The sequence below is a fragment of the Rousettus aegyptiacus genome, unplaced genomic scaffold, assembly GCF_014176215.1.
Source record: "Rousettus aegyptiacus isolate mRouAeg1 unplaced genomic scaffold, mRouAeg1.p scaffold_m13_p_7, whole genome shotgun sequence".
Taxonomy (NCBI): Eukaryota; Metazoa; Chordata; class Mammalia; order Chiroptera; family Pteropodidae; genus Rousettus; species Rousettus aegyptiacus.
In genome coordinates, this window is record NW_023416310.1 from 28,223,685 (window position 1) to 28,250,038 (window position 26,354).

At 34.6% G+C, this 26,354-nt stretch overlaps 2 protein-coding genes and 1 long non-coding RNA gene across 4 annotated transcripts in view; 1 reads left to right on the forward strand and 2 right to left on the reverse strand.

Annotated features, from left to right (window-relative positions):
- PIGF (phosphatidylinositol glycan anchor biosynthesis class F) overlaps positions 1-18,480 on the reverse strand; it is a 28,263-nt gene extending 9,783 nt beyond the window's left edge. The window contains exons 1-5 of one of the 2 annotated variants that reach the window (XM_016142200.2): positions 18,381-18,480; positions 16,487-16,731; positions 15,773-15,864; positions 14,413-14,529; positions 2,138-2,246 (exon numbers count right to left, since the gene is read on the reverse strand). In XM_016142200.2, coding sequence (XP_015997686.2) covers positions 2,138-2,246; positions 14,413-14,529; positions 15,773-15,864; positions 16,487-16,714 — 546 coding nt within the window. In that variant the 5' untranslated portion in view covers positions 16,715-16,731; positions 18,381-18,480. Of the gene's footprint in view, positions 1-2,137; positions 2,247-14,412; positions 14,530-15,772; positions 15,865-16,486; positions 16,751-18,380 lie in introns of those variants that run through there. The other variant, XM_016142201.2, reaches the window with a different exon arrangement.
- Positions 5,120-12,248, reverse strand: LOC107509567. Its single transcript, XR_001596559.2, has 2 exons — positions 10,520-12,248; positions 5,120-7,600 (listed from the first exon to the last, which is right to left on the reverse strand). It is a non-coding gene; the product is annotated as an uncharacterized LOC107509567 (long non-coding RNA).
- A 125-nt stretch (positions 18,481-18,605) lies between the features above and the next one.
- CRIPT (CXXC repeat containing interactor of PDZ3 domain) lies at positions 18,606-26,049 on the forward strand. Its single transcript, XM_016142199.2, has 5 exons — positions 18,606-18,732; positions 20,678-20,743; positions 21,468-21,522; positions 24,741-24,844; positions 25,155-26,049. Exons 1-5 carry the CDS (start codon positions 18,717-18,719, stop codon positions 25,217-25,219), a joined length of 306 nt encoding a protein of 101 aa, XP_015997685.1. The 5' UTR covers positions 18,606-18,716; the 3' UTR covers positions 25,220-26,049.
- Positions 26,050-26,354: the final 305 nt, after the last annotated feature.

Below are 26,354 nucleotides of genomic sequence, written 5' to 3' on the forward strand. Positions count from 1 at the left end.
TTAAGGAAAACTAACACTTGTTATGTATTTAAATTAGCTAGCTAGGAAATCTTTTTAAAAGGTCACTAATTCAAATGGAAGCTTCATATTAATTTTAAGTCTGATTCCTTCAATTTGGATCCAACTCACCTGCACTGAAGTTGAAAAATGAGGCAGTAGCTAAAAGCCTGAACAATCCAAAATGACTAACTGGATTATAAATAATTAACATATATATTTTCTAACAAACATAAACCCAGATTTTACAAAGGTGTATTTCCTCATAATTCAGTTTCTACTTCTGCAAAGCCTTGTAAACAGAAGATTTAAACGAGTGTCAGATAGCAAACTTTTACATTCTAAAATATTCCATCTATATGCAAACTGACATGTTAATTACACCTTACCTTACCAACTCATTAAACCTGATGGTCCACGGTGTTTTATATATCGATAGTTTCTATTTAGATTTAATTGCATGTATTTGAAAGAAATGAACCTACTACAGATTAAAACACAGTTCCCTATGTATACTTTTCAATGATTTTGATTGCCCCTCAACTTAGAAATCACTGACACTTTTGAATGAAATGAAGTTCTATCAGATAGTAACTTGAATACAAATGAATCCCCATCTCCCAATGATCACTGAGATAGCCAAGGAAATAGTAAAGTAAACCTTTATTAGTACTAAAACCCTGGGAAGGGTTATAAGTGATACCACACATTCCAAACCTCCAGGATTTTTTAATAACATATAATAGATGAAGAACCAATAAATGGAATGGCAAACCCTCCAGACTTATTGAATGTAAAAAAATTTGTCTGGGGAAGACGCAACATCTAATAGCACAGAGAACAGACTTAAAGGTAGGCAGTTAAGTGCAAGGCATACAATCTAAATCCCTCAAGGGCATTTGGAAAGTGAGATATGTATCAAAGATTTAACCCAGCCATTCATTACCTAGAAATTTACACTAAAGAGAAAACTGGGCAATGTATAATGATGTATGTTTAAGTATGATAACAACCATAATTAATAATAATAATGAAAACTGTAAACGATCTAAATGTCCATTCACAAGAAATTGGTATATGATTTTATCCAAATAATGGAATATTACATATATGTAAATTTTCACTGACATGGAATGAGCTCCATAATATACTGTTGGAAAAAAAGCAGGTTAAAAATAACATATATATTATGAATAGTTATAGACATGGAGAGAGAGTTGTAAAAATTATCAAAATACAAATGGGAATTGCTGTTGGATGGTAGGATATTTGATAATTTAATAAATGTACAGTTTTGCAATCAGAAAAAAATTCTGTTAATGTTAAAAAAAGTCTATTTATTTTTAATATCGCAATTCCATTTGGGGGAAATTATCTTAAGAAAATAATTAGAAAAAATTTGTGAAGATACAGATGCGAAGATGTTTATGATAGCACTGTTTATAATAGTAAAATGATGGCAATCTAAATGATCAATAGTGAATTTATTAAATTTTGGAATAACTACATAATGGTATAATACTAAGCCATTAAAAATTAAGACAAAAATATATTTCCAGTGGCGTTAAAAATATTACTTATCTTTTTGGTACCAGTTTCCTCAACTGTGAAATGAAAAAGAACACTTATCTCCTAGTGCTTTACCTAGCTTATTAGCTATATTCTATTGTGATGTTTATTAGTTTGCACTGATATGTCACATGCCCTCTTTTAAAAGCCTATTTTGCTACATGTTTTTAAAAAATATGTCAACATCAACATTCAATCTGGCCATGAATCAACTTAACAAAAATACGAATCTAAAACCACAAAGACAATGAATATCAAAGTTAAAAATAAAGAATTCCTGCAACTTCTCACCAATTTTTAAAAAACTATACATATCCACAAACTAAGCTTGTTCATTTATCTATACATGTAGAAAAAATAATGCTAGAGATAGAACCAGGCTGATGTGGATACCTATGGCACGGAGACAGGCCCCAATAAGAAATCGCCTAGATCACAGTGACAGAGGAAACGGGCATCCTCACTTAATTAACAACAAAACTAAACGTATATGTCAGTTTCACATTATAACTTCATTAGTTTTATTATTGTACAAACATTGATTTAGTAGTTTTAAGTATATGAAACCAACCTGCCACGGTCTTTCCCAATCGAGAGGAATAGGAAAGGCTCCAAGCCATGTTCCTATGAAACTAGAAATTGTAGTGATCTGGAGACTATTCTCCCAAATAGATGTAAGTCTGTAAAATATAAATGTGTAAATCATTAGTGGTACCTGTCTTAGCTGCTGGAGAATCAAACAGAAGCACAAATTAATACTATACATATATGTTCTGTTCATCTAAAATAAGCATCTCGAATTGACATAATTACTTACCATAAACTATTTATAATTAATTGGTAAGAAGACGTAAATAGTTTTCAATTGGAAGGGTAATATATGCCCACAGTAAAAAGCCCAACAATACGGAAGAACATTTGAAGCAGAATCTACATCTTCCTCCTGCCCTTATCACTGCTGGTTCCTTTTCCTAAAAGCAATTACTATTACCACGTATTACATATCTTTCCAGGAATATTTTATACATATACAAATACACATTTGTTTAGAATGACATGCATATTTGCATATACGCACACATATATGTATATATCTTTCAAAACGAAACTCTAAGCATCATGTTATAAACCCAGTTTTGCTGTTTTCCCTTAAGTTGTAATAGTATTCCATTGTCTGGAGGGAGCATCATTTATTCAACTGGTTCTTCTTACGGTACATTTTATTTAAATAAATCAACTCTTTATTTGGTGGATTTGAGAATGAAAACAATTTTTCAAAAGATTCAGTGATTTTTACCTACCATTCTTATTTATTAAGTACACATCTTAGAGTGTAAAAGTTGAAAGACATAATTCTGCCATTCTCTTAGTAGGTTTTGGTTTCAGTCTGCCTCTTCATAGTGTGACCAATTAGCCGTGGGGAACATGAGTCTGAAAGTAGACTAAAACCCCACCACAATGCAGTTAAGTGGGGTCCAAATACTCAATTGTTTTAAGTTGCAGGGTTATTATGAAATGCAGTTTCTTCCAGCTAGTATGGAAAAAGGGGAGAATATTTGTTTTGATAACTTTCTTTCATTAGAAATAAGCCAATTATTCCTGAATTAAAGTACCAAGTGACAAGTCAGTTCATAAACCAACCCCTCTATCATTAATGTCATTTCTCCCTATCCCTCACCTACACAAGGTAAGAGCTTTAGCTTATTTCTATTGAAAACTGGGGCTGGAAGAAGGTTGGAGTCAATCATCATATATGTAAACCTGTGTTATTTGACGGGCTTTATTATCCTTTTTTTAAATTTCATGTAACACCCTATAAATCCGAGACAATTTCTTCAACTAGCACTCAACAGGACAGAGATCTGTTCTAAGCTTGGGAAAAGTTGGTGAATTGAACGTAAAGAGAGAACTACTGTTCAGACAATTAAAGGACTTTCTAGAGTAATATTTGACTATATATGGCTGACAAATATTGACTAGCTTTCAGTTAACATGGAACCTCTCTATGTTGCAATACATAATGTAATGTGCCTAGAGACACAAAGTCTGGTAGAGGTTGAGAACAGTTTACTTTTGGCTGGGAAGAGTTTACTCTTTCCATTTTATGTTAGGGGAAGAAGCTTAGCTGGATTTGGAAGAATGGATAGCATTTGGTCTTGAAGAACTAGAGAAAGAACTGCACTGCAGGTAAAAAGAACATAAGTAAAACTGGTTGAAAATGAGTGGAAGAATGAGAAATAAGACTGGAAACATGTTAGAGTTAGGATTCTTCAAAATACAGCTTTATTGAGTAAACACTTACTGCAGAAAATCCTTTTCCAGCCATACAATTCATTCAAGATGCACAACCCAATGTTTTTTAGTAAATTTACAGAATTGTGCAACCATCACCTCAAAATGAAACTCTTTACCCGTAAGTCACTCCCCATTTCCCCTTCCCCTTAGCCCTAGACAACCACTAATCTACTTTGTCTCTATAAATTTGCCTATTCTGAACATTTCATATAAATGGAATCATATAATATGTGGTCTTTTGTGTCTGGTTTCTTTCACCGAGCACATTTTCAAGGTTTATCCATTTTGTAGCATATAGAAATATGACTTTTTAAATTGTCAAATACTGTTGTAGGGATAAACATTTTATTTTTTCCATGCATCAGTAGATGGACATTTCAGTTGTTTTGACTCTCTGGCTATTAAGCATGACGCTACCATAAACATTCACATGTGTGGACACATGTTCTCATTTTTCTTGGGGACCTATTAAGGAATAGAATTTCTGGGTCATATGGTATCATTTTAGCCTTTTGAGGAACTACCAGATTGTTTTCCAAAGCAGCTGAGCCATTTTATATTCCCACCAGCAGTGTATGAGGGTTCTGATATTTGCACATCCTCACTAAAACTTATCATTTATTATAGTTATTTCATTGTGGTAGATTTAGGGTGGATTTCAGAAAAACCTTAAAAGTCAAAATAAAAGAGCCACTGCAGGTTTTAAATCAAGGCAGCAATAGGATCAGAGGTGTGTTTCAATAAGATTTATGTACATGTCTTATCCAACTTCTAAGCTCCAAGTTCCTTGGGCTAAGGGGCAAGATCTATGTCTTCACATTTTTGTTACAGCATATTTGTGGCCACCTTAAAATTATTAAACATGCAAACATCTAAGAGGCTGTCCTCTATTTTGTTTGATGAGTCCAAGAGTGTTTATGATCTCACATATAATAAATGTATAAAATAAGACCTAGTTTAAAAAATAGAAAAACTCTGAAATTCCTATATTTGACTCTAAATGATTCTTTCAAAGGTATCAGTGATCTTTTTTGCTTATATTTCATTCACAGAATGGACGAAGACAGTTTGACTGTGTCTTTTCACAAGTGGAGGATAGAAATACACAGAACAAAGCAGCAATAACTCTAACCTGTTTGATTTCAATGTGTTTTCTAAAAAAAACATCAGAACTGGAAATGAAAAAAGAAAAAAAGAAGGAAAAGCCTCTTTTTAAAATTAAAATTTTATATTTGTCAAAATAATATATATAAAGACCTTTAAAGTCAAAAATTTTTATTATTAATAATAAAAATCCCCTGCAGCAGACACTTTCAGCTCTTCACTGTTTCTTCTATGTATCTCAGTTTAAAAGAACATGTTTTATATAGAGATTTTTCAAGATTTAGTTACTTTCTCCTTTGTACAATGAAAGATTTAGCACTCTTTACCCACAAACCTTCCATCCCCACATACACATTTCTGGCTCATCATCCCCTCTGTGACAACATTTCCTCCTCTCGGCTGAATCCCTAGCACAGTATTATAATCACAAAAAAATTCATCACAGCTGAACCACAGTAAACCATAATTATATTTCCTTTCCCATAGTAAATGTAATTTTTAATTTTCCTTGGATGTTAAGAACTGCCTCTTTTCCCCCCTCCATTTGCTTATGTACTTGTGAATAAACCATCCTCAAATATCCCACAGAAACTTATTGTCTCTAAATGCTTGCTTGTGCTTTCTTTTGTGGAGACCTCGCCTGCTTCAAAGTGGACTGGTTGTGCTCTAATCTGAGGCACAGTTGATGTCTGTCACCTGAGTTCCCTCTACCATCTTCTTGTGAATGAATTCCCTTTGCCACTCAGAGCTTTTCGGTCTTTTGTTTCCTAGAATCCAAGACTTCCTCCTTCTATTACTTTTCCTTAACCCATTTTCCGTTTGCCCCAAGAATACTCACTAGCAGAGCATGTGGCTGCATTTACCCCAAGATAACTTGAGGATTACCGTCCTAACCCCACCCCTAAAGTTTGCCATGAAATATCTCACTTTTATCATTATTTTCGCATTGTTCTAGTATATCGATAATCTTTGGAAACAAGGACATCATTCTATTTATAGCATTCTGGTTTTTGTAGTATTTCCATTTACAAAATGTAGTAATTCTCAATCGCTGAAAATGTCAAACCTAGGAAGCATAGCATAGCGTGATGTTAAATTAACGCTGACAGTGAGCTGCACTTTTTTTCCTAAAAGGAAAAGGGTTCAAGCACCCCTCCTTCAATAGATTCTTGTGAAAGGGTACGTGGAAAATAGATTTTAGAGATGTTTTAAGTCTGAAAATGACTTAATTGTTGGAAATCACTTGTCTCAGAATTTTGAAGGCATTGCCCATAGCTCTGATTCCTGCCTGAGACGTTCAGACCATGTTGGCTTCTAATTCTCAGTAGGGTAAGATGTTTCCACTATCCCATCCCCTTTTTGGGACCCTTAATTCCTGGTTACCTAAAATTTCACAATTAGGTGTCTTGGAGTGGGTGTCTTTTCATCTATTATGCTGAAAATACATGGGCCTTTAGTCTAGAATCTCAGATCTTTAGGGTTCTTGAAATTTTCTTGCTTTTTCTGCCCAGATCCCCTAAGAATTTTTTCTTACTCTTTCGCTAGGAATACCATCGTTTTGAATTAATCCTGAGTTTCCTACCTTTTAATTCATTTCCCGTCTCTGCCTTTTTGTTTCACTAAGGGATCTCTTTAACTTTGTCTCTGCTTCTATTGCATTTTTTTCTATCAAATTTTTAATTCTCAAGAGTTTTTTGTTCTCTCAATTCTTTTTGATTGCCTCCTGTTTATGTTTTATAGATGTAAAAAAATGTACTTTTTAAAAGTTATCTTCTGGTCTTTATATAGCCTTTGTTTCCACTGAATATTTTTTGTTGTTTTCATTAGATTTCATTTTAGAGCTTCTCCTCAAAGATCTAGTGGATCTAGTGATTCTTCATTCCTCACTCTGCTTAACACACTATACATGAAATGTCCAGAAACAGAAAGTATTTTAGTGTCTGCCCTAGCTAGAGGGAGTGAAGTAGTAGTTGGGAAAGAAAGGTAGGAATGGAAGATGACTACTAAAAGCAGATTTTTTCTGGGGTGATGAAATATCTTAGAACTGGATTGTGGTGATGGTACAAAACAATCTATACTAAAAATCACTGAACTATCTTTTGAATGGGTGAGTTTTATGGTATGGTTATATAACAAGTTATTTTTAAAGAAAAAACAAAAATGTAAAACACTAAATAGTTAAATGGATGGTCCTGTGCAGAAGTAGCACAATTCAACTGCTGGGCTCCACTGTACCAGGGAGTCACTGTACCCTGCCTTTTAAAGAACCCTCGAATGTCAGTAGCTGTAGGTTTTTCTTTTGTACCATTTTCTCCAGAAATATTTCAATATTTTGCTAAGAATGGTAAACTATGTGAAGTTTTTTGGTTTGTTTTTGTTCCCTGGGTAGTATTTTCTTCCAGGCTGGATTGTCTTCTGCATGCCTTTTTCTTCTTCTTAGTGTGCTTTTAGAGCAGCCATGCCATTTCTTTTCATCTTGCCCACACTTCACATAGGCAGGGTACCCAGACTACCTATTGGCTCAGATACAATGAGTGAATTTTCTTTGAAGCTGTCATCTCATCTTAACTGGCACCAATTTTTCCCGTCTTGAAGCTGCATCTTGAGGATTGGATTTTATTTTCTATCCAGTTTTCTATAACATGAGGCAGGAGAGAATGGAGGCAGAGAGACAAGGAAAGGGAAAAGCTGACTCTGAGGTTTGATCAGTAACATTCAGCTGAAATGTAATAAATGGTGGTTCCACAAATAAAAGTTTAAAACAGTTATGACCAGGGATTATACATTAGAAATCAGATGAAGCTACTATAGTACAGTCTGCCCCATTGGCAGAGCCCAGTAGGCAACGACCCTGGAAGATGGATAAAAAGTAAACAGCCTTGATGGGGATTCAGGGAAACCAGCCCTCTGTTGGTAGGAATGTATTAAAACTTTAGTTTGGCAATGTCTATCAACTTCTTTTGCTCTAGGATTTCTACTCTAGGAATCTAATCTACAGAAACCTTTGCACAATTATACAAAGTTAAATGGTTCAAAGATGTTCATGACAACGTTACTTATAATCATAAAAACTTGATAATATTCAATAGGAAATTCATTAAATAATTGATGGTACATGGAATACTTGAAACAATGATTAATTGCCCAATATTCATCTCATCCCTAATGATTAGACTAATTAAACCATGGCGATTCCACGCTCTTTCCCATTGATTAGTTTAGGAAAGCTCAAAGAAGAGAAGCTGCTGCCATTTCACGACCAGCCCAAGAATGAGAATTTGTGAGAAGTACAGCTACGTACTGATTATCTGTATTTAGAACCACACAACCTGTTATATAAGATAATCAAGTTTCCTTATTTTTTACACCAATGTAAGCTGAAGTTTTCTATTATTTATGGATGAAGAAAGATATACTAAGGATACTATGAAGATGCATACACATATACAATTAAGATGTTCTTAATAAGTGAAAAAAAAGCAAGTTTATAAAGTACTGTCTAGTATAATCATTTTTTAAAAATTACATGTTATATGCATAGATAAAATTAGAATATATAATATCTGTTAGTAATGGTTGTTTCTTTGGTAGGATTACTGGGATCTTTAACTTTCTGTATTTTTCTATTATTTAAATTTTTACAATACGTAGTCTTTTGTAATAATGTAAAAATCAAATTCCTTTCTATGAAATAACTTATAGCAGTACTGACATTGGTTTATTCACATTAGTTTCCCTAATAAAGCCATTTAAATTCTGTAGTTTTTGGCTAATTTTTTTTTGTAGTATATACATATAGTTAATAAGGCTGAGAACAGAATAAAGGCTCACTGTTCTTTGAATAAACTTAAAAAACTGCTTGTTTAGATGGAGGTGATCTTTTTAACTGTTCATCTCTTCATCCAAAAGAGACATCACACAACTCCTCCTAGTGGCTAAAGATATTTTACAGAATTCTTATATAAATGTCCCCCTTGGCCACTGAGTGAACAGTAAAACCAGTGCTTCTTAGCCACTAAATTTCTGTGCCCACATTAAGGCTACATTACTTATTTTTTATATGTATACTTTTCTGGTCATTCATATCTTTCACTTTTAGTGTCCACAGAAGTTTTTCTAATATAAAATTCGTTTCAATACAAAGACGACAAAAAGAGGGCTATTGTCTTTGTGTATACAAATAGGTCTTACTGTCTTTACTTTGGCAAGTTAGCTGGAGATTTAGGAACCTATTCAGAAATTATTTTTTCATTTCACCAAAAGTGATCAGATTCTGACTTAAACATTCAAATAACAACCCTAAAAAACCAATAAGTCAAAAAAGCAAACTTCAATGAGAAATATAGGTTTAAGATATTCAGATAATTACTTTCCTTTATAAAAAGTCTACAAATGAAAAAAATCAATAATTATAACACAAAGGTAACAAATTAAACTAAACTAGTACAAATTGAGTATATTCATTCAGTAATAACTATACCAAAAAGAAGTTGGCAGAATTTTTTAAGAAACCAAATAATTTTTCAATCTTTAATTTCCTATAAAATAGCATTCTTTTTAAAAAAATGGAATAATTTTACATTTACTTTAAGGAAAAGTCTTGTTAAAATAGTGTCATTTAATTATGTATTGAATTTTGATATCTCAAGGGTTTTTACTCTTGGGATGCAATTCCTATACATTTCTCACGATTGAAGTTTTTGTGTTTCTTAGTCTTTGTGACTTACACTGACTCAATTTAAATATGCAAATAAATACATTAACATTAGGATGTAATACTTATTTCACTTAAAAATAGTATAAAACATTTATTTGATTCAATATTGAGATGTCGACCCAGCTCAAAACTGGCCTGCTTATCTGAATTATCTGATTATACTAAACATCTGAATTATCATATTTTGACAATACTAAAAGGGCCAACTTTACACAAACAAAAACTCTACCATGTTTTATACAATAAAACAGGATAAAAAGAACGTATGTTTTGTATAACTTCCTTACATAATAGAATTCTTTGAAATTAAAGTTGTGACTCAATATAAATAATGCTAACTGTATAATGGGACGATTTTCAAAATAACACACAAGTAATTGTTTTTTGTGGCTATTTCACATTTTCAGTGCAGAATTACCAGAGCTTTGAATTTTAAAAATATTTTTGAATAATAGTGAAATTTTAGAAGGCCAACATCAAACAAGTAATCTATAAAATTAATTACTTCCTAACTCATTCAAATATTAATAAGCTTTTTATACTAAATTCTTTGAGTATGATAAAAGTGCTAGGGAAGAAATCGAACTATCATTAATGTATGGTGAGACATGAAGACTTCTCCTCTCATGAAAAAGTTCAAACTAATTTTACATTAAATAAACTGAAAAAACTGTTTCTCCTCCGTGGTTGCCTATGCCCTACACTCCTTCATCTGTTACCTGAACCAGGAAGAGGTACTAAGACAGGTTAGAAGTATGAAATATAAAAATGCTCTCTGACATTTGTTAATCCATTTGACAAACATTTCTTAAGCACTTACTATTTGACTTTTCTCACCATTTCACCCAGTTCTGACAATAATCCAGCAAAGCACCGATTAGTATTATTCTAACCACATCACATATGAGGATCTGTGAAGTTAAGTAGCTTGTCTAAGATCACCAGCCGCTAAATAGTAAAGGCAGGGCAGGTACTTGTTTTCTACCCTCAATTAGGGGAGTCTTCTCTAAAAACTTTTATACCATCAGATGATCTGGCTTCAAGTCCCGACTCCACCTCTTACTGGCTACAGAGCTTGGGCAAATCACTTAACCTTTAGCTTTCCAGTATCTTCATCCAGAAAAATGGCAAAAATAGGAGTATCTCATCAGATTGTTGTGAGAATTAAATGCTATAAGATACTGAAAATACTTCAAAAGTTACTAAAGTATTTTTGTATATTACTATTTCATGCCATGCTCTGTGTCATGTTAAAGAAAATGTTTTGTATTACAAATTGATTATTTTAAACCATAATTCTCCAGCTGAAATGTTATCTGGTTATATGTTAGAAAATTTAAAAGGCTATTTTTGCAGTCTACTGAAATTTAGGTGGTATCAGAGAAATCTAACAGCTTCCTGACAGGCTTAACTTTCAATAACCCAAAAGTAACAAGTATTGGCAAATCTAACTCACTGAAATTTTCAGTCTGACTAAGTAATAGAGTAATATGGTTTAGCTTTCAAAAGATACCAAAGGGTAGTCAGTGGAAAGTCTCCTTACCTTGTCTTCTAATTTTTCAGATCTCCTCCCCAGAGAACAACCTATGTTTCATCAGTTTCTTGTGTATCCTTCCAAAGATATACAGGTATCTCTCTTATGGTAACTTTTTGCGTAAATGGTAGTATCCTATACACATTTTTACCTTGCTTTTTTCTACTTAACACCATATCAGTAAATAGTTGGTTGCATTTCTTTATAGTTGGTAGTATTCCATGATGTGGACTGAATTTAATTCATCCCTTAATAAAGGACATTTAGGTTACTTTCAAAACTGCAATGAGTAATCATGTATATTCAATATTTTATAGGTGTGCAAACATATCTACAATAAAACTCTAGAAATGAAATTGCTGTGTCAAAGATGGGTATTTGTAATTTTTGTAGATATTACCAAATTGCCCTTCATAGACTTTAAACCAATTTATACTCCCATTGGTGCTTACTTCCCCTCCCAGAGCCTTAACACTATATATTATCAAACATTGATCTTTGTCAATCTGCTAGCTAGAAAATGGTATTCCCCTTCCTACAATTTTTGGTTTTACTTTTTTATAAATCCTTCTGAGAAGTGGTGATAGGTATAAAACAAGATGACAACAGATTTATTCTGCAAGCCTCATAAGACAAATAATCCAATTAAAAAAGAGCAAAGGATCTGAAAAGATTTCGCCAAGAAAAATATACAATAGCCAATAAGCACATGAAAGATACTTGACACCATTAGAAAGTAGGGAAATGCAAACAGAACCTACAATGAGATAACATTTCATACCCATTAGGATGGTGATAATCAGAAAGTCAGATAAACAACTGCTAGCAAGAATGTAAGAGAACTGAAGCCCTTATATACCACTGCAGAAATGTAAATGGTGCAGACACTTTGGAAAGCGGTTTTGCACTTCCTCAAATGATTAAATATGAAGTTAACATATGATCTAGCAATTGCACTCCTAGGCACATATTCAAGAGAAATAAAAACATATGTCCATACAAAAACTTGTACATTAATGTTTATAGTAGCTTAGTCATAATCACAAAAGTGGAAACAACCTAAATGTCTATCAATTGATAAACAAAATGTAGTATATATCCACACAATGGAGTTATTCAGCCATAAAAATGAAGTACAGAGACATGCTAGAACATGGATGAACCTTAATAACACTATGCTAAATGACAGAAGCCAACTGCAGAAGATAACATATTATTCTATTTTAATGAAAAGTTCTGAATGGGTAAATCTATAGAGACAGTAAGTAGATTAGGGTTGCTTTAGTGCTAGGGGAGAGGAGATAGGAAGTGATAGCTAAAGGGTATGAAGTTTCCTTTTGAGATGAGTATGTTCTAAAATTGACTGGATTGTTGCACGTCTCTGTGAACACACTAAAAACCATTGAAGTATACACTTTAAATAAGTATATGGTATTTGAATTATATTACAGTACTGTTTTAAAAACTCATCTCGCACCTACCTCGATTTCCCTCATGTGTATGAGCCGCAACCTCCACATCTGGTCTTAACTTTCAGATTTCTAACAACCCTCCTTTACTACTTCATTATAACCTGCAAGAGGTAACCCTTCCCCCATGTACTTCCAAAAGCAAATTTAAGGTTTTTCCCAAGGAAAAGTATCACATTTATTATATTTATGTATTTCTTAACTGTTTACACATGTAAAACTGTTCTATCATTTTTATTAAGTTTCTAATGTGTTAGTGATGAAGTTTCTGAGTGTTACATCCCAATCCCATCTTTCCCAAAAACTCTGTGCTGTGTTTTTTACTGTCCAATTTTGCATAGTGCAGGGATTTTTAGGAATGCATATGCCATATTATAGCAGGACTAACTGTGGAATTAGATGACAATGTTGACCACCAAATATACCATTATAAGAAACAGAATCCGAAGCTGGATAATCACTAATCCAAACCAATAAAGTTTCAACTGGTTTTCACTGCTCAAAAATTTGGAACTAAAACACTAAAAGAAATTAATACATTTGGGATACTATGGTAACAATGTGGGAAAAAGTTTTCAATTATTACTTTTGCTTTCTAGAGACTTTATGAACACTAGAAGATGGTTCTGAAGGGGAAAAAACAGTATTCATTTTTAAAAGGAAAAAGTCAGTAATTTTATGGAGCCTACCTACATAGCATGCACCCTCTGCTCTACTTGAGCTGTTCCCTTCCAAATTCCACACAAATATTATGTTCATTTCATTTTCTATGGATTCATTCATTCCCCTAAATTGGGTGTCTTTCCCTTTCCCTTTAGTCTCACCAAATCTCATAATCCTGATCCAAATCCTTTATAGATCATCCTTCTCCGGCAACTCATTCTTCGTGATCTCCTACCTCTCTGAGTTATGCAGTACTTATTGTCTGATTTACACAATTTTAGCTTCGTATTGTTTGTCCATTTCATTCTTGTTCCTTGAACATACAAGCTCCTCAGGGAGAAAATCATGGCTAACACTTCAGAACCCACACAGAGCTTGTACAACATGAAATACAGAGTAAGAATTTAAGAGCTTTTGCTGTTAAGTGATAAACAGGACAAAATCATGGGCACCAATAACCTTCTAGTTTTACTAGTTACAACTCAACTATTTCTGACACAAATAATTTCAAGGACTCTCAAGAAGCTAAAATTTTCTTTTAGCTATGCTGAAAATCTATATGATGCTAAGGAAATAAAACCCTGTAAAACTTGCACTCAGATGTCACATCACAAAAGAAGCTAAATGAGCAATTACAGCTGTTATACCAAACATTTTTAGATTGTGGACCCCAATTCTACATTATAAGATGTATGGAAGCAATTTTATCTGTAGCAATTTTATCGAGGTAAGAATTATCCCTGAGGAGTGGTTTTCAAAGCTTTCCTTTGGTAGCAGAAACCTTTTTACAAACAAAAGGCTAAGTGGTATTCTGCTATACTGAAAAAATGCAGAGCTGATTTTGCTAGAGGGAGAGGCCTATAGTTTTGCCTGCGTGGGTCCCCCTCAAGTGCATACCGCCCCTTCCCTGTCCCCAGTTCCCAACTGCAGTGGGCCCTAAGGCATCTCCAAGAACCATACAGTGCTGGGATACACTCATGGAACAACCAGCAAGCTGCCATGAATAGAAAAAGACATTAATTTTTAAAACATTTTAAACACCAATACATAACATTAAGACTTACCCATTTCTACTGAAAACTCTTAGCCATGCTTTGATGTTTGGCCCTAACAAACACAAACAAGGTACAGTAGTAAAAGCAGACAAAGTAACGGCAAATAAAAATGTTTCCAACACCAACCTAGAAAAAAAAACAGTAATTTTTTTAAAAAGTATTTATTAAAGGAGCACGTATATACATATATGTAATCTTTGTGACTTCGGTAGATTTAATATAAAAATATTTTCTTATACTTTACTATGAAAAGCAACAATGAGCCCTACCAAGATGACTATAAAAAAATCCAAGCTATCAAAAAAATCTAGCAAATAAATGGCTTTAATGATAAAGTTCAGAAGTGTTAAATACCCTATGCTCATCCTGTCCATTGTAAGAATTGCCCCATTTCTAGATAACTAACTTTCTTTACAATCAGTGGTTCAACTTCAGCTTATACCAGAGCCATTAAGAAAGCTGAATAAACTAAAGATTGGGGGACCCCACCTCTTGAGTTTCTGACCTAGGCCTGAGAATTTGTATTTTGATAAAATGCTGATGCTGCTGGTTTTAGAACCACACTTCAAGACACTGCTCTAGATTTTCATTCTACTCTTAAATGGGTTAAATAGAAATATTCATTTACCATTACAAAGGTTCTGTGCTCCTTTCTCTAAAAAAGAATTACCTGTTAATTTAGTGTGTATGTATACATACACATGTTGATATACATAACTATGTATAACTATATATAAACTGTATACATAGCTATATTTGTGTATATATATTTAAAAAATCACTCATTTCACCATGATCATTAATCACTGCTAAAGTTTCCCAAACTCTAATGAACATTATGTAAGAAATATTCATAAATTTAATTTTCATTAATTTAAAATTGGTCAGTTTTGAACAAGTGTTGAGTTAAATTTTACCTTTAAACTATAAACATTAACTTATTAAGTACTTAAATACAGGCATCTTGATTTTTCTCAAGAAAACAAACTCTTTTCAGTACTTCAGAATCACATTTACTAGGAACTGATATGCTAATTATAACTAACTTATCCGTTATCACTATAGTAAGTTCCCTTAGAGGTTCTGAGGGACATACATTTATTAGTACAGTAGAATTTCTCACCCATCTCCTCCTAAAATGCAATTTGGTAACAGAAGGCTAGGTAATAGGAACATTTGATGAATTAAGTTATTCCATTGTTTTATAAGAGAATAACACTGATAAGGAAGGGAAATGATGTCAGTATCCCTCCATATTCCAATAATCAAACACACCAGTTTTTCTCTAATCATCAACAGTAATAGCCCTTTGTTTAGTAAACATGTGTTTTAAAATACAATTGCTGTACGGTAGAAATTTCAGACTTACTCTATTAATGGTGCTCCATATAGAACAAAAATTACATGAAAGAAGAAACAAGACATAAGAAAGTAGATACAGCATTTCAAAAACCTGGTTACCTAAAAAAGAAATGAATAATGTAAAGAAATAAATAATTTAAAGACTCAAGAGAATGCCTAATGGATAGCAATTGCTTCCTTTTTATCTATAAACATAACTTATTCCCATGTGTGAAACAGTTGAATGTTCTTTGGATTTGGGTATCCTGAAGTCAGATTACATATGCTGGGCACAGTCAAATGCATAGCCCTCAAAACAGCTCTGTAAAAAAGGCTACCAGGCAAGTATCACCCCCCATATTCCACCCACCCAACCAGCACTAAAGTCAAAAAGCATTTCTGTTTCTATGACATGTATTGAGCTATGTTGTTAATCAGGATTTATGAAAATATTTACCCATAAAAGTCAGCTAGGATACAAGAAAACACAAACATGACCCTTATTATGTGATGAGATATGAAATATTTGTTATATTATCCACTGAAAGCCTCCTAATTCCATAACTAATATATGGCAAGGATCTCTTAAACACTGTGGGCAGCCTTCTAGCAAGTAATGGGCTACTAGGTATTTTACTAGTCACTAGTAAATAACCCAATGAGCTCTTGCTTAATGCTTTATTTTTCCATTAAAAGAAACACTACCTACATTTAATATCAGTTACCAAGAAATAAGCCTTACCTTGTATGATAATGAACTTCTTTTAGAGGATGCATTTGGTTTCACTATTAAATATAATACTAGATTACCGGCAGTTACAAAAACAGAACAGATGCACAACCACGTCAAGTGTGTGTCCAATATTGAGAAGTTCTCCAAGAAAAAGGATGGAACGAAGATACTTAGAATAATTGAAAATATGCATAAAAGATGGGCATACAGTAGTCTCTTGATATCAGTATCTTTCATGATGTTTTCTTGAGTGGCTAATGAAAAACAAGAGCATATGCAATAATGACTTTTTCCATTGTCCTAATGCTTCAACACCTACAAATAAGTCATGAACAAAAGACAATTTTCTATGGGCAATAATGTTTTACTTTCAGAATACAGGAAGATGTAATGTGTAAATGCACATGTAGACTAATATGGTAGACAGCTTTCAGAGCCGAAAAATGATGAATTTTTTAATTTCTTAAATATTTGTGACTGGTTTCTGCAAAAGGGTCATGTGCTAGGACCAATTAAGCAATTTTTTTTTTCTTTGCTAAAATCAGAGGTGAAAAACTGCATGGATTAATGATCTGCCCCTGTTGGAAATATAACTTATGCATTCTCGAAACCCCATGAATACACTTTGGCTAAATTGTTGGTGGTCAGCATAATTAAGAGAGTTCAAGGAATATTATACTAAACTAAGATATCCCGGTGCTCCGGAAATACCGAAATGACAATTTTTGTTACAGGTAATAGATTCCAATTAAAAGTAGAGTATAAAAGGAAGGAGGGAAAAAAGTTTACTTTCTCTCTGTATATAAAACACATTTTTATATGTAATTTATTTATTTACAAATGACCTAACAGAGAACTTATACATATATATATACATACACATATATATATAACTGTTAAATAAGGACCCTATTAATTTAAAGTAGTAGTCCACATGTTAAACTGCAGTGACTATTCCAGAATACATATATACTTCTACACACATACACACACACTGGGGGCACCGATGTTGTGCAAAACGGCAAGTTCAGGCCATACCCGAACAGCTCTCATTTAATCCACAGTCTAGTTTTAAAAGGCAAATATTTTACTGATAAGAAAACAGGCTAAGACAGGTTACGCGACACGTCCAAGTTCGCAAGTATTAAAGCCATTTCAAAACCTAGTCTCTGATATAAATATACACACTAGGGGTCGAGAAGAGAATGAATGGGAAAGAAGGGAGAAGGAAAAGTTTCTCACCCTATTAGCTGATTGAGAGGCAGGGAGGGGGATCTGCACTTCATTGCCTCGACATCCCTTCAAAGAGTTTTATTGGGCCACTCTCAGAATCCCAACTGACATAAGCAGATTCGGATGTAACATTGTGAGCAGTACCCAAACTCAAATGTTTGCTGAATGAATGAATGAACCGATGAAGGAGGCAACAAAGGGACAAAGGAGAATGGGTCAAGTGCCCCTCCTGAGAAACCAGTGCGTGCCCTGGGCGAGGGCGGGGTGGGGGTGGGGATTGGGGGCCCGCCGCCCTGGCGTCTGCGGTCTGACCTAGCCAGGATCGCAGACGTTGTGGCGGGAGAAGGCCGTTCTGAACGGCTCCCGGAGATTTCGCCGGAATTGTGGGATCTTTACCCGAGCCCCAGAGGGTCGCTCGGAATTCTGCCCAGGCCTCGGCCGGGCAGAGGCAAAGTCAAAAAGTACAGCCGTGAAGACCAGGAAAAGAGGAGATAGACACAGAAAGTCAGAGGGCTGGTCCATCAGGGTAGTCCCTGGGTCACGCCAGAAGGGTGGCACTCGGGCGGGCGCGGGGTCCAGGAGCACAGAGACTCGCAGCCATTTGGGCACCTGGCGGAGGTGGCGTGCACCCCCGAGAGGTCCGCGTACCCGAACATTCAGTTGCGCTTACCTAGTTCTCCCGCCCGCGGAAGGGAAGAGGGAGCTACTATCTCCCACCATCAGGTGCGCCGCGCCGCCCGGATCCTCGCGCAGGCGCAGGCCTGTGGGGCGGACACCCAAGGCTGCACAGCCAACCGCAGCAGCGGAGGGGCGGGCAAAGGAAGTAGTCCCGCCTTCCCACTAATGTTTACTCTTCCTTCGGCTTTCCAGGTGTAGAATAGGCGGGGCGAAGGGCAGAGATGTCGGAAGTGGATTTTTGTAACCCGGAAGGGGAATCCTTCCCTTGCTTAGAATTAATGTTTTCAAGGCGCTGCTGTTTCTCGGCGTAGGGAAGCGTCTGGGGAGGATGGTGTGCGAAAAATGTGAGTTAAGGGGCCGCATCTGCGGGAGAGGGAGGGCAGGAGAACTTTATTGAGGTTCCCTGAAAACTTTGCCCTTTCTTTGTTTTCCCTTCGGCCGCAGGTCTCTGGTTCTAGCCCTTGACCACCTTACCCTTTGACCATTCCTGACCCTCCTCAACTGTGTAGCCCTGTGTTTTGCGTTTCTCGTGCTCTCAATTTTTGCGCCTCTTTGCTTGTGTTGCTTCCCCACAACCCCGGATCTCATCCCATACAGCTTCTTGACTGGACACCTCGCCTCACAGACCTTCGCGATTGGAATGGATCTTAAAAATTACTCTCATTTGCCAGGTTTAAGCAAATAAAAATTCCAACGCCCAGTTAAATTTGAATTTCCAGTAAACAACGAATAATTGTTAGTATAGTATATCCCATACAATGTTTGAGACTTGGCTCTGTTTGCTGCTGCTTAGTACTGTAAGTGCTTTCGGACATACTAGAAAAAAATATTCGTCGTTAATCTGAAATTTAAATTTAACTGGACATCCCGTATTTTATCTAACAACCGTAAGTTAGTACCTCATCCAATGACTTAAGGGCTTTTTTCATGATTACCTATGGTATTGAGGCACAGTGGCAGGAGATTCTCACCTTCAAATCAGTCTACGTAGATTTCACTGGCTTTTAGAAAAGTCTTTCCTCCCTATAGTTGCCGTCCAATATGCCAAACCAGGAGATATGATTTTTTTTGACCTCATAAACTATTTATATGTTTAAAAACAGCTGTCATATTCCCAAGTATTTTTCCTCAGGCTAGACATGTCTGGCTCTCCTGCGACAAGATTTCAAGCCCTCTTATCCTGACTGTTATCAAATTAACAATCCATTTTGTTTATATACCTTGAATAGATATAAGTTTGAACACACAGGCCCCCCAAGAGTTTGAATCACAGATCTTAAAAGAATGACCATGGACAAGTTACTTTAATAAATTTCCAGGGTGCAGAGAGTAATTTTAGGTTTCTATATTTGGAGCCACCCTTCACAATGAGACCTCAGTTTATCTTTCCAACTTCATTCTCACTAACCCTTATCCTCGTCACACTTTGGCCAAACCAAACTATGTTGCATGCCATATGTACCCTGAGCTCTCCATGCTATTCTTCAGGACGTGTCCTTTTCCAAGTTTGTCTTCATCCTCTTTCCTCCTCTTTCTTCACAGACCCATTGTCCCATACGCCTTCTACTGCCTTTCCCACAAAGCTTTCCTGGATTTCCATAACTGAGATTATTTCTTTCTTCATGAAATTTGTCCTAGTATGTTAGCTCTCAATTTATTTTAGATCCCAATTATTATACTTTTTATTTTCTAGCTTATATTTTGGTTGTATGGTTTGTAACTCTTTTTTGGTTTTGAACTCTGAAGATCAGTTGAAAGCTGTAGATTCTTACCAGGGTCTGTAAAAAAAGGGATCTATAAAAGGTTTGTCTATAATTTCATATATTTCACATTCTCTCCCAAGATGTACCTGTGAAATTCGAGTTAAGGACTTGTGTTAGAGAAATCAGCAAGCTCCTTAAAATTTAGAACTTTATCTAACTCATTGTTTTTTTTTCCTCTGTATTTTGTACAATGGTTTATGCCTGGTATAAATGATTTATAGATGCTTAGTAAATTTTTATGCAATGAATATATTCATCAGATTTCTTTATCTGATTTATTTAAAGTATACATGTACAGAGGAAGCTTATTATAAGCCATACAGTTATACTACAAATTTTACTAAGAGTCAGTTGTCCATTGCTCACAGTTAATATCTTAAGTCTCAGTTCACTAGCCTTGACTCCAGAATTAATAGGCTCCTACTATAATATGACTTAATACCATTGTTAACTTTAGGCACAATGTGGTGAATTTATTAGATGATAAATACTAATCCCCCTTACTTTTACTATGTTGTTATAACAGGTGAAAAGAAACTTGGTACTGTTATCACTCCCGATACATGGAAAGACGGTGCAAGGAATACCACAGGTATTTTTCCTTGTAGAACACAGAAGTTGAATAATATTCCTGTGAATAATATTTTAGCTTTTACATTGTTCGTAAAATGAAATATGTGCACAAAATATTTTATCTATTAAACATTAAAGAACACGGGATCCCACAACAGTTTAATATTTTATTCTATTTATTCTTCTCAGTTACATACCAGAGTTCCTATTTTGATAGGCAGGAGATGGCCTCATAATTAAAATAATTTTCAGTGAGTATATCATAGTAATTGATTTGATTCAGCTTAATTACAGTTGGTATTTTATTCCCTCTCTGCTCACCTGATTTTTACATTCTTATGCAAATCATTTAAATGTTTTCACCTTCCTAATCATTAAATACAGTGAAAATGTTGTCAAGGGGAAGGAAAAGAAATACTTTCACTGTATTCAAGGTCTGTGCCACCAAAATAGTGGCATCTAGATTTTACAGTACAAAAATTAAATGTAGACTCATTTCTGAAGTCCTACTTTGAGTCTGAGAAGTATATGATTGTGTTTTTTTTTTTTTTTTTCTTAATAAATGTTTTAAGTACTGTTTTAAGACACTGGTTATTAAACGAAGATTTTTGAAAATTTTGATAAAGTCTAGTCTATTGGTAGGATGTCAAAAAATGAACTTTAAACTAATTGTTAAATGTTATACGTATATATGTGAAATTTGTGGAATTAACTTATTGAAATACATGTATATTTCAATATAGAAAGTGGTGGAAGAAAGCTGAATGAAAATAAAGCTCTGACCTCAAAAAAAGCAAGGTAGGTGTAATAGCATCTATAAAACAATGACATATAAAATTACCACTCTTTAATATTAAGAATACTGAAGTGAATTTGATATACATCATTCTATTGTGATAAAACATAGTTAGGTAGTTCCTAGCATACAAAACCAAGCTATCTGTTACAACCTGCTGGTTTCAACTTATTCTTCCTCACTGTATCAACACGTGAAGATATTAGTGCTACTTTATTTATAATTTCACCAGAAACATGACTTTTTTCTAGTTCTTAATTATCCTGCAAATCAGAGGCTACAGGGAAATGTGGAAAGACCGTTAAGTTCTGGGGTCACATCAGTTTGAATTTAGACTCTGTCACCGTCTAGCTCTGTGAGATTACATAAGTTTAACCAGTTTATTAACTTTCCTTAATTTTACTTTTTCATCTGAGAATGGGAGTAAAATTGTCTCCCACCTTAAAAACAATTCTTGACACTATGACTTATTATATTCAGTCTAAAAAAATCCCATGAACTCTTCCACCTGCCACCCCATTTTCTTGTTACCCTTTACCAAAAGTTTTCAAAGACCTAATCTAAATACTTTCTCAATGTCCTTAGTTTCCGTTCTCTCCTTCAGCCACTCCAGTCAGGCTTTCATCCCCACTACACCCCTGGAAGTGCTCTTATCAAGATCATACATGACCTTTAAAACTGATGGCCACTTCTCTATTCTTACCTCACTTAACTTTTCAACAACCTTTTTTTTTTTTTTTGCAACTCTTCAGTCTTTTGGCTCTGATACATGACACTCATGACTATTCCTTCTCAATCAAGTGCCTCTTGACTTAATCCTAGACTTTTATAAATGTATAATTTCTCCTCCAGTGACTTTAGTCCAATGGCTTTAAGTTTAAACTGTATGTTAATGACTCCCAAATGTGTATTCCCCAGTGCTGACTTCTCTGAGCTCCAGACATATCTGCACCTGCCTACTTGACTTATCCAATTGGACGTCTAACAGGCAACCTCTTTCCTTCAGTATTCTTGTCTTTCCACCACTGTCCAATCCAGTTGTGCAAGCTTAAAAGCTAGAATTCCTTACTGGTTCCCTCTTCACCCTCACTTCCCATACCTCCCAGCAGATGGCTCTACCACCAAAATATAACTTGAATCCATTTGCCTCTATCTGTCTCGCTGCTATTATCATATTCCAAACCACTGTTATTTCTTACCCAGATACCTTAATAACTTTCTATTTCCCTCTTTCCCCTATAGTTCCCTATGGTTAAGTCTTATAGTAACCAGAGTAGTCCTTTAAAGGGCATGTAACTCTTTTGCTGAAAACCCTTCATTTGTTTTGTTGTCGTTGTTTTACATTGAATAAAATCCAAGCCCCCAACTATGTTCTTACAAGGTCCTCCATATCTGGCCTCTCTCACCTCTCTGACTTCTGTTATACCAGCTCCTACATCAGCTATGCCAAGCGCACTCCCATTGGAAGAGGTTCGTGCTTGCTTTTCCCTCTTTCTAGAGCTCACCCCTCAGATCTTACATACCTGGCTCCTTGTTACTTTGGTCTCAGTGGAAATGTCACTTCCTCAGAGAGGGTCCCTAATCAGCATTAATATAATGTCTTCCCTCCTTTGCCTCATGTCTCCCACAATATCCTGTTTGAATTCTCTCTAGAACACCTACTACTCTCTGAAAAGCATGTTTGTTTCATGACTTAGTGTCTGTCACCTCTCGCTAGAATGTCAGCTTGATGAGGGCAAAGGCTTTGTCAAGTTCATCTTTAGTATTTGGAACAGGAATAGACACATAGTAGGCACTCAGTATATATTTGCTGTTTCATGACTTCAAAGGATTAGAAATAAATAAAAATAAAACTTTTACTATATATAGTACTTGGCACGTAAAATAGCACAATAGACTTTGTCTTTTAAATGATGAGCAGCATCATACTATGTATTATTGACTGGCTTATTGATGTCTTCTAAGACCATTCAGTTATTATTGGCTAAGTTGTTATTTTTACAGGTCGTACAGTTTTAGTTTCTTCTAGTTTCTTTATGCTCCCAAACTTATTCTGATATTTTTAAAAAGTAGCTATTACTTTTGGGTTCTCTAAATAGTTCTCTTTGGAAAGTGACCTCTGTATTGCATTGAATCTAAGATACCATCATTTATAAGATACATCATTACTTTAAGAAAGAAAAATGTCTGCCAGTTAATTGTTTAATATCTTCAGAGATTTTAAAATGTACATCTTAGAATGATAAAATGTGGTTTTAAGAGAACGTAACCTCCAGACATACAGGTCCAAACAAACTGAGTTGAGCTCATTGTAAAGAAGCGTAGTGCCTGTCCTCTTCCAAGGAATAAAGTGATATTCTCTTGGGTTTCAAAAGATTAACCTTTGAAAATGAGCTGTTCTACTGTACCCCAAGAGAAGAAACTGTTGCCATTCAGTATGTGAGTATTGTTAGAAAGTTATTGGGGAAAGTATTTCCTCTAAAGTTATTTTGCACTTCATTCACTATAAGGCGGCATTTTTATTTAGTAGGAACCCTTTTATCCAAAGAAATTGGATAGATTAATTGAAGATGTCAGTTAAATTAGGCAATCACTAAAAAAACCATATACCTTATGTTAAAGCATATACACATACGCGCATTCATCAGTCATTTCATATTGACACAAAGCCTTTTGCATATGAATTCTACATCATTCCCTTCACATAAATCATAACCAGAATATATATTTCCAACATCTTTAAAATAGAACATGAACTGACAGTTGCAAAGTACCAAATCCTCCCGCTTATGGTTTTTTCCCAATTTTTAACAGTTGTCTTACCCATACCTAAATCAATGGCAGTTTTAATGATTCACATCTACCTAGTCATCGTAAAGCATTTACTTAGTTTTTAATAGAATTGGTCATTCTTTTTGCACTGATATTTCATTAGTTTTCTTAATTATATCACACAAATAGAGTGACAAATACAACTGATGTAAACAGGTTTGGGATTAAGGACAGCTCACTCTTTATAAGCATACAACTTACATGGGAGAGGTGGAAGTGTGTGGGCATTTTAGAGAGTAGCCAGCTGGAAGAGTGCTATGCCTATCAATTGTAGAGTTTGATAGAAAGAATGAAAAAATGAATTAATCCTATTTGTTGCTTAAGGGAGGTTTTTAAGAGTATTGCTATTGTATTATACACTTTTCTTTCTTTAAAAAAACCCCTCTAGATTTGATCCATATGGAAAGAATAAGTTCTCCACTTGTAGAATTTGTAAAAGTTCTGTGCACCAACCAGGTTCTCATTATTGCCAGGGCTGTGCCTACAAAAAGGGTAAGTTTAATGTCATTTTTCTATTCATATCAAACCTGTTTCATTTGGTACTGATTTGAATAATACAGAAAAAGGAGTGGCCTTTCATAAATCCTATTGTAGTCAAAAGCTCTTTTTTTCTCAAGTAAAATAGAACTTGTTCATCATTAAAAGTGTATGTTTCCTTTTTCTCTTTTCTGAGGCTGTTAATGTGTTTTTTTACTTTGAGGTTGACTTTAATTAACCAATCCGTTGGTTGGTATTAGACATTTGATTGCTATTATTAGTCGGTATTATGATTTGATTCCTCACATGTTTTCTTTTGTTTTAGGCATCTGTGCAATGTGTGGAAAAAAGGTTTTGGATACCAAAAACTACAAGCAAACGTCTGTCTAGATGTATTGATGAAGTTTCTGGCTTTCTATATGATTTTGCTTTCTGCTTTAAATTCTCACGGCATATTATAGATATTCAAGTTACAAAATAACATGATTTAAGACAATTAAGTTTAAACCAGGAAAGTTGACTGGTATTCATTCTTTTGCTATCAAGAAGTTCTGAATAACAATAGTTACTACTTTCCTGCCTCATGTTATTTTCCTTACGAACATCTTATTGATGTGGCAAATTTAACAAAAAGAATATTTTCTCAGTTCTATATGCACTTTTTATTTAACATTATTCATATAATTCTTATTCTCTACTTTATTCATATTGCAAAAGTGAGAAGGAGATTATTGATATTTGCTCAGAACTTGGCATCCAGACGTAATTCTTCCTTTATTCCCTTATTGGTTGCATAATTCTTAGGATCAGCAATTCCTTAATTAATTGCAGCTTCACAGGGTATTTAAATATCTGAGACCATTATTATTGAATGGTTCCTTAATAATTAACCAAGACTCAAGTCAAACACAAGTTGTATTTATGATTTTTGAAAATTTGTTCTTGAAGCCCAAGTGCTTTTATATGAGAACAAGGACACAAGGGACACCCCATACATGTCCAAATGAACACAACACTGGATTTCAGGAAAACACATGTTCCGTTACTTTGAGTTCACACCATCATGAAAGGAGAACAGTGTTTATCCATGTGTAATGGAAACAAACACCACTCTTTGGGAAAGCTCTTTGAAGCAGAAACCAAACTTCTTTTACCTCCTTTCTCCCCCCTACCTCCTCCCCACCCCCACAATAAAAAAATAAAATAGAACAAAACAAACATTTTGGTTCTTAAAAAAATATTCTTTTTTCTTTGAGGTTTCAAAGAAAGATTTTTCTTAAGGCTGTCTTCAGGGGTTCAGGACTTCTGCTTTGGAAACCTGCAGCCTACTAGGGGAGACCAAAAAAGTATTCCATATGCCTCAGTACAATGTGTATAAATACTTACCACTATAAACTGTGTAGAATAGATAACATGAGGGTGTACATAGCATAGATATTGCATTTTTATTTTAAAATTATTATAGAAAGTAAACTTTTAACTGTTTAATATATAAGGTTTGTTTAAATAGCATTTCTAGGATACA

Coding starts and splice junctions, on each gene's coding strand:
- CRIPT (XM_016142199.2), top strand. Junction 21,523..24,740: donor CTGACCTCAAAAAAAGCAAG/GTAGGTGTAATA, acceptor AAACCCCTCTAG/ATTTGATCCATATGGAAAGA. Junction 24,845..25,154: donor GGGCTGTGCCTACAAAAAGG/GTAAGTTTAATG, acceptor CTTTTGTTTTAG/GCATCTGTGCAATGTGTGGA.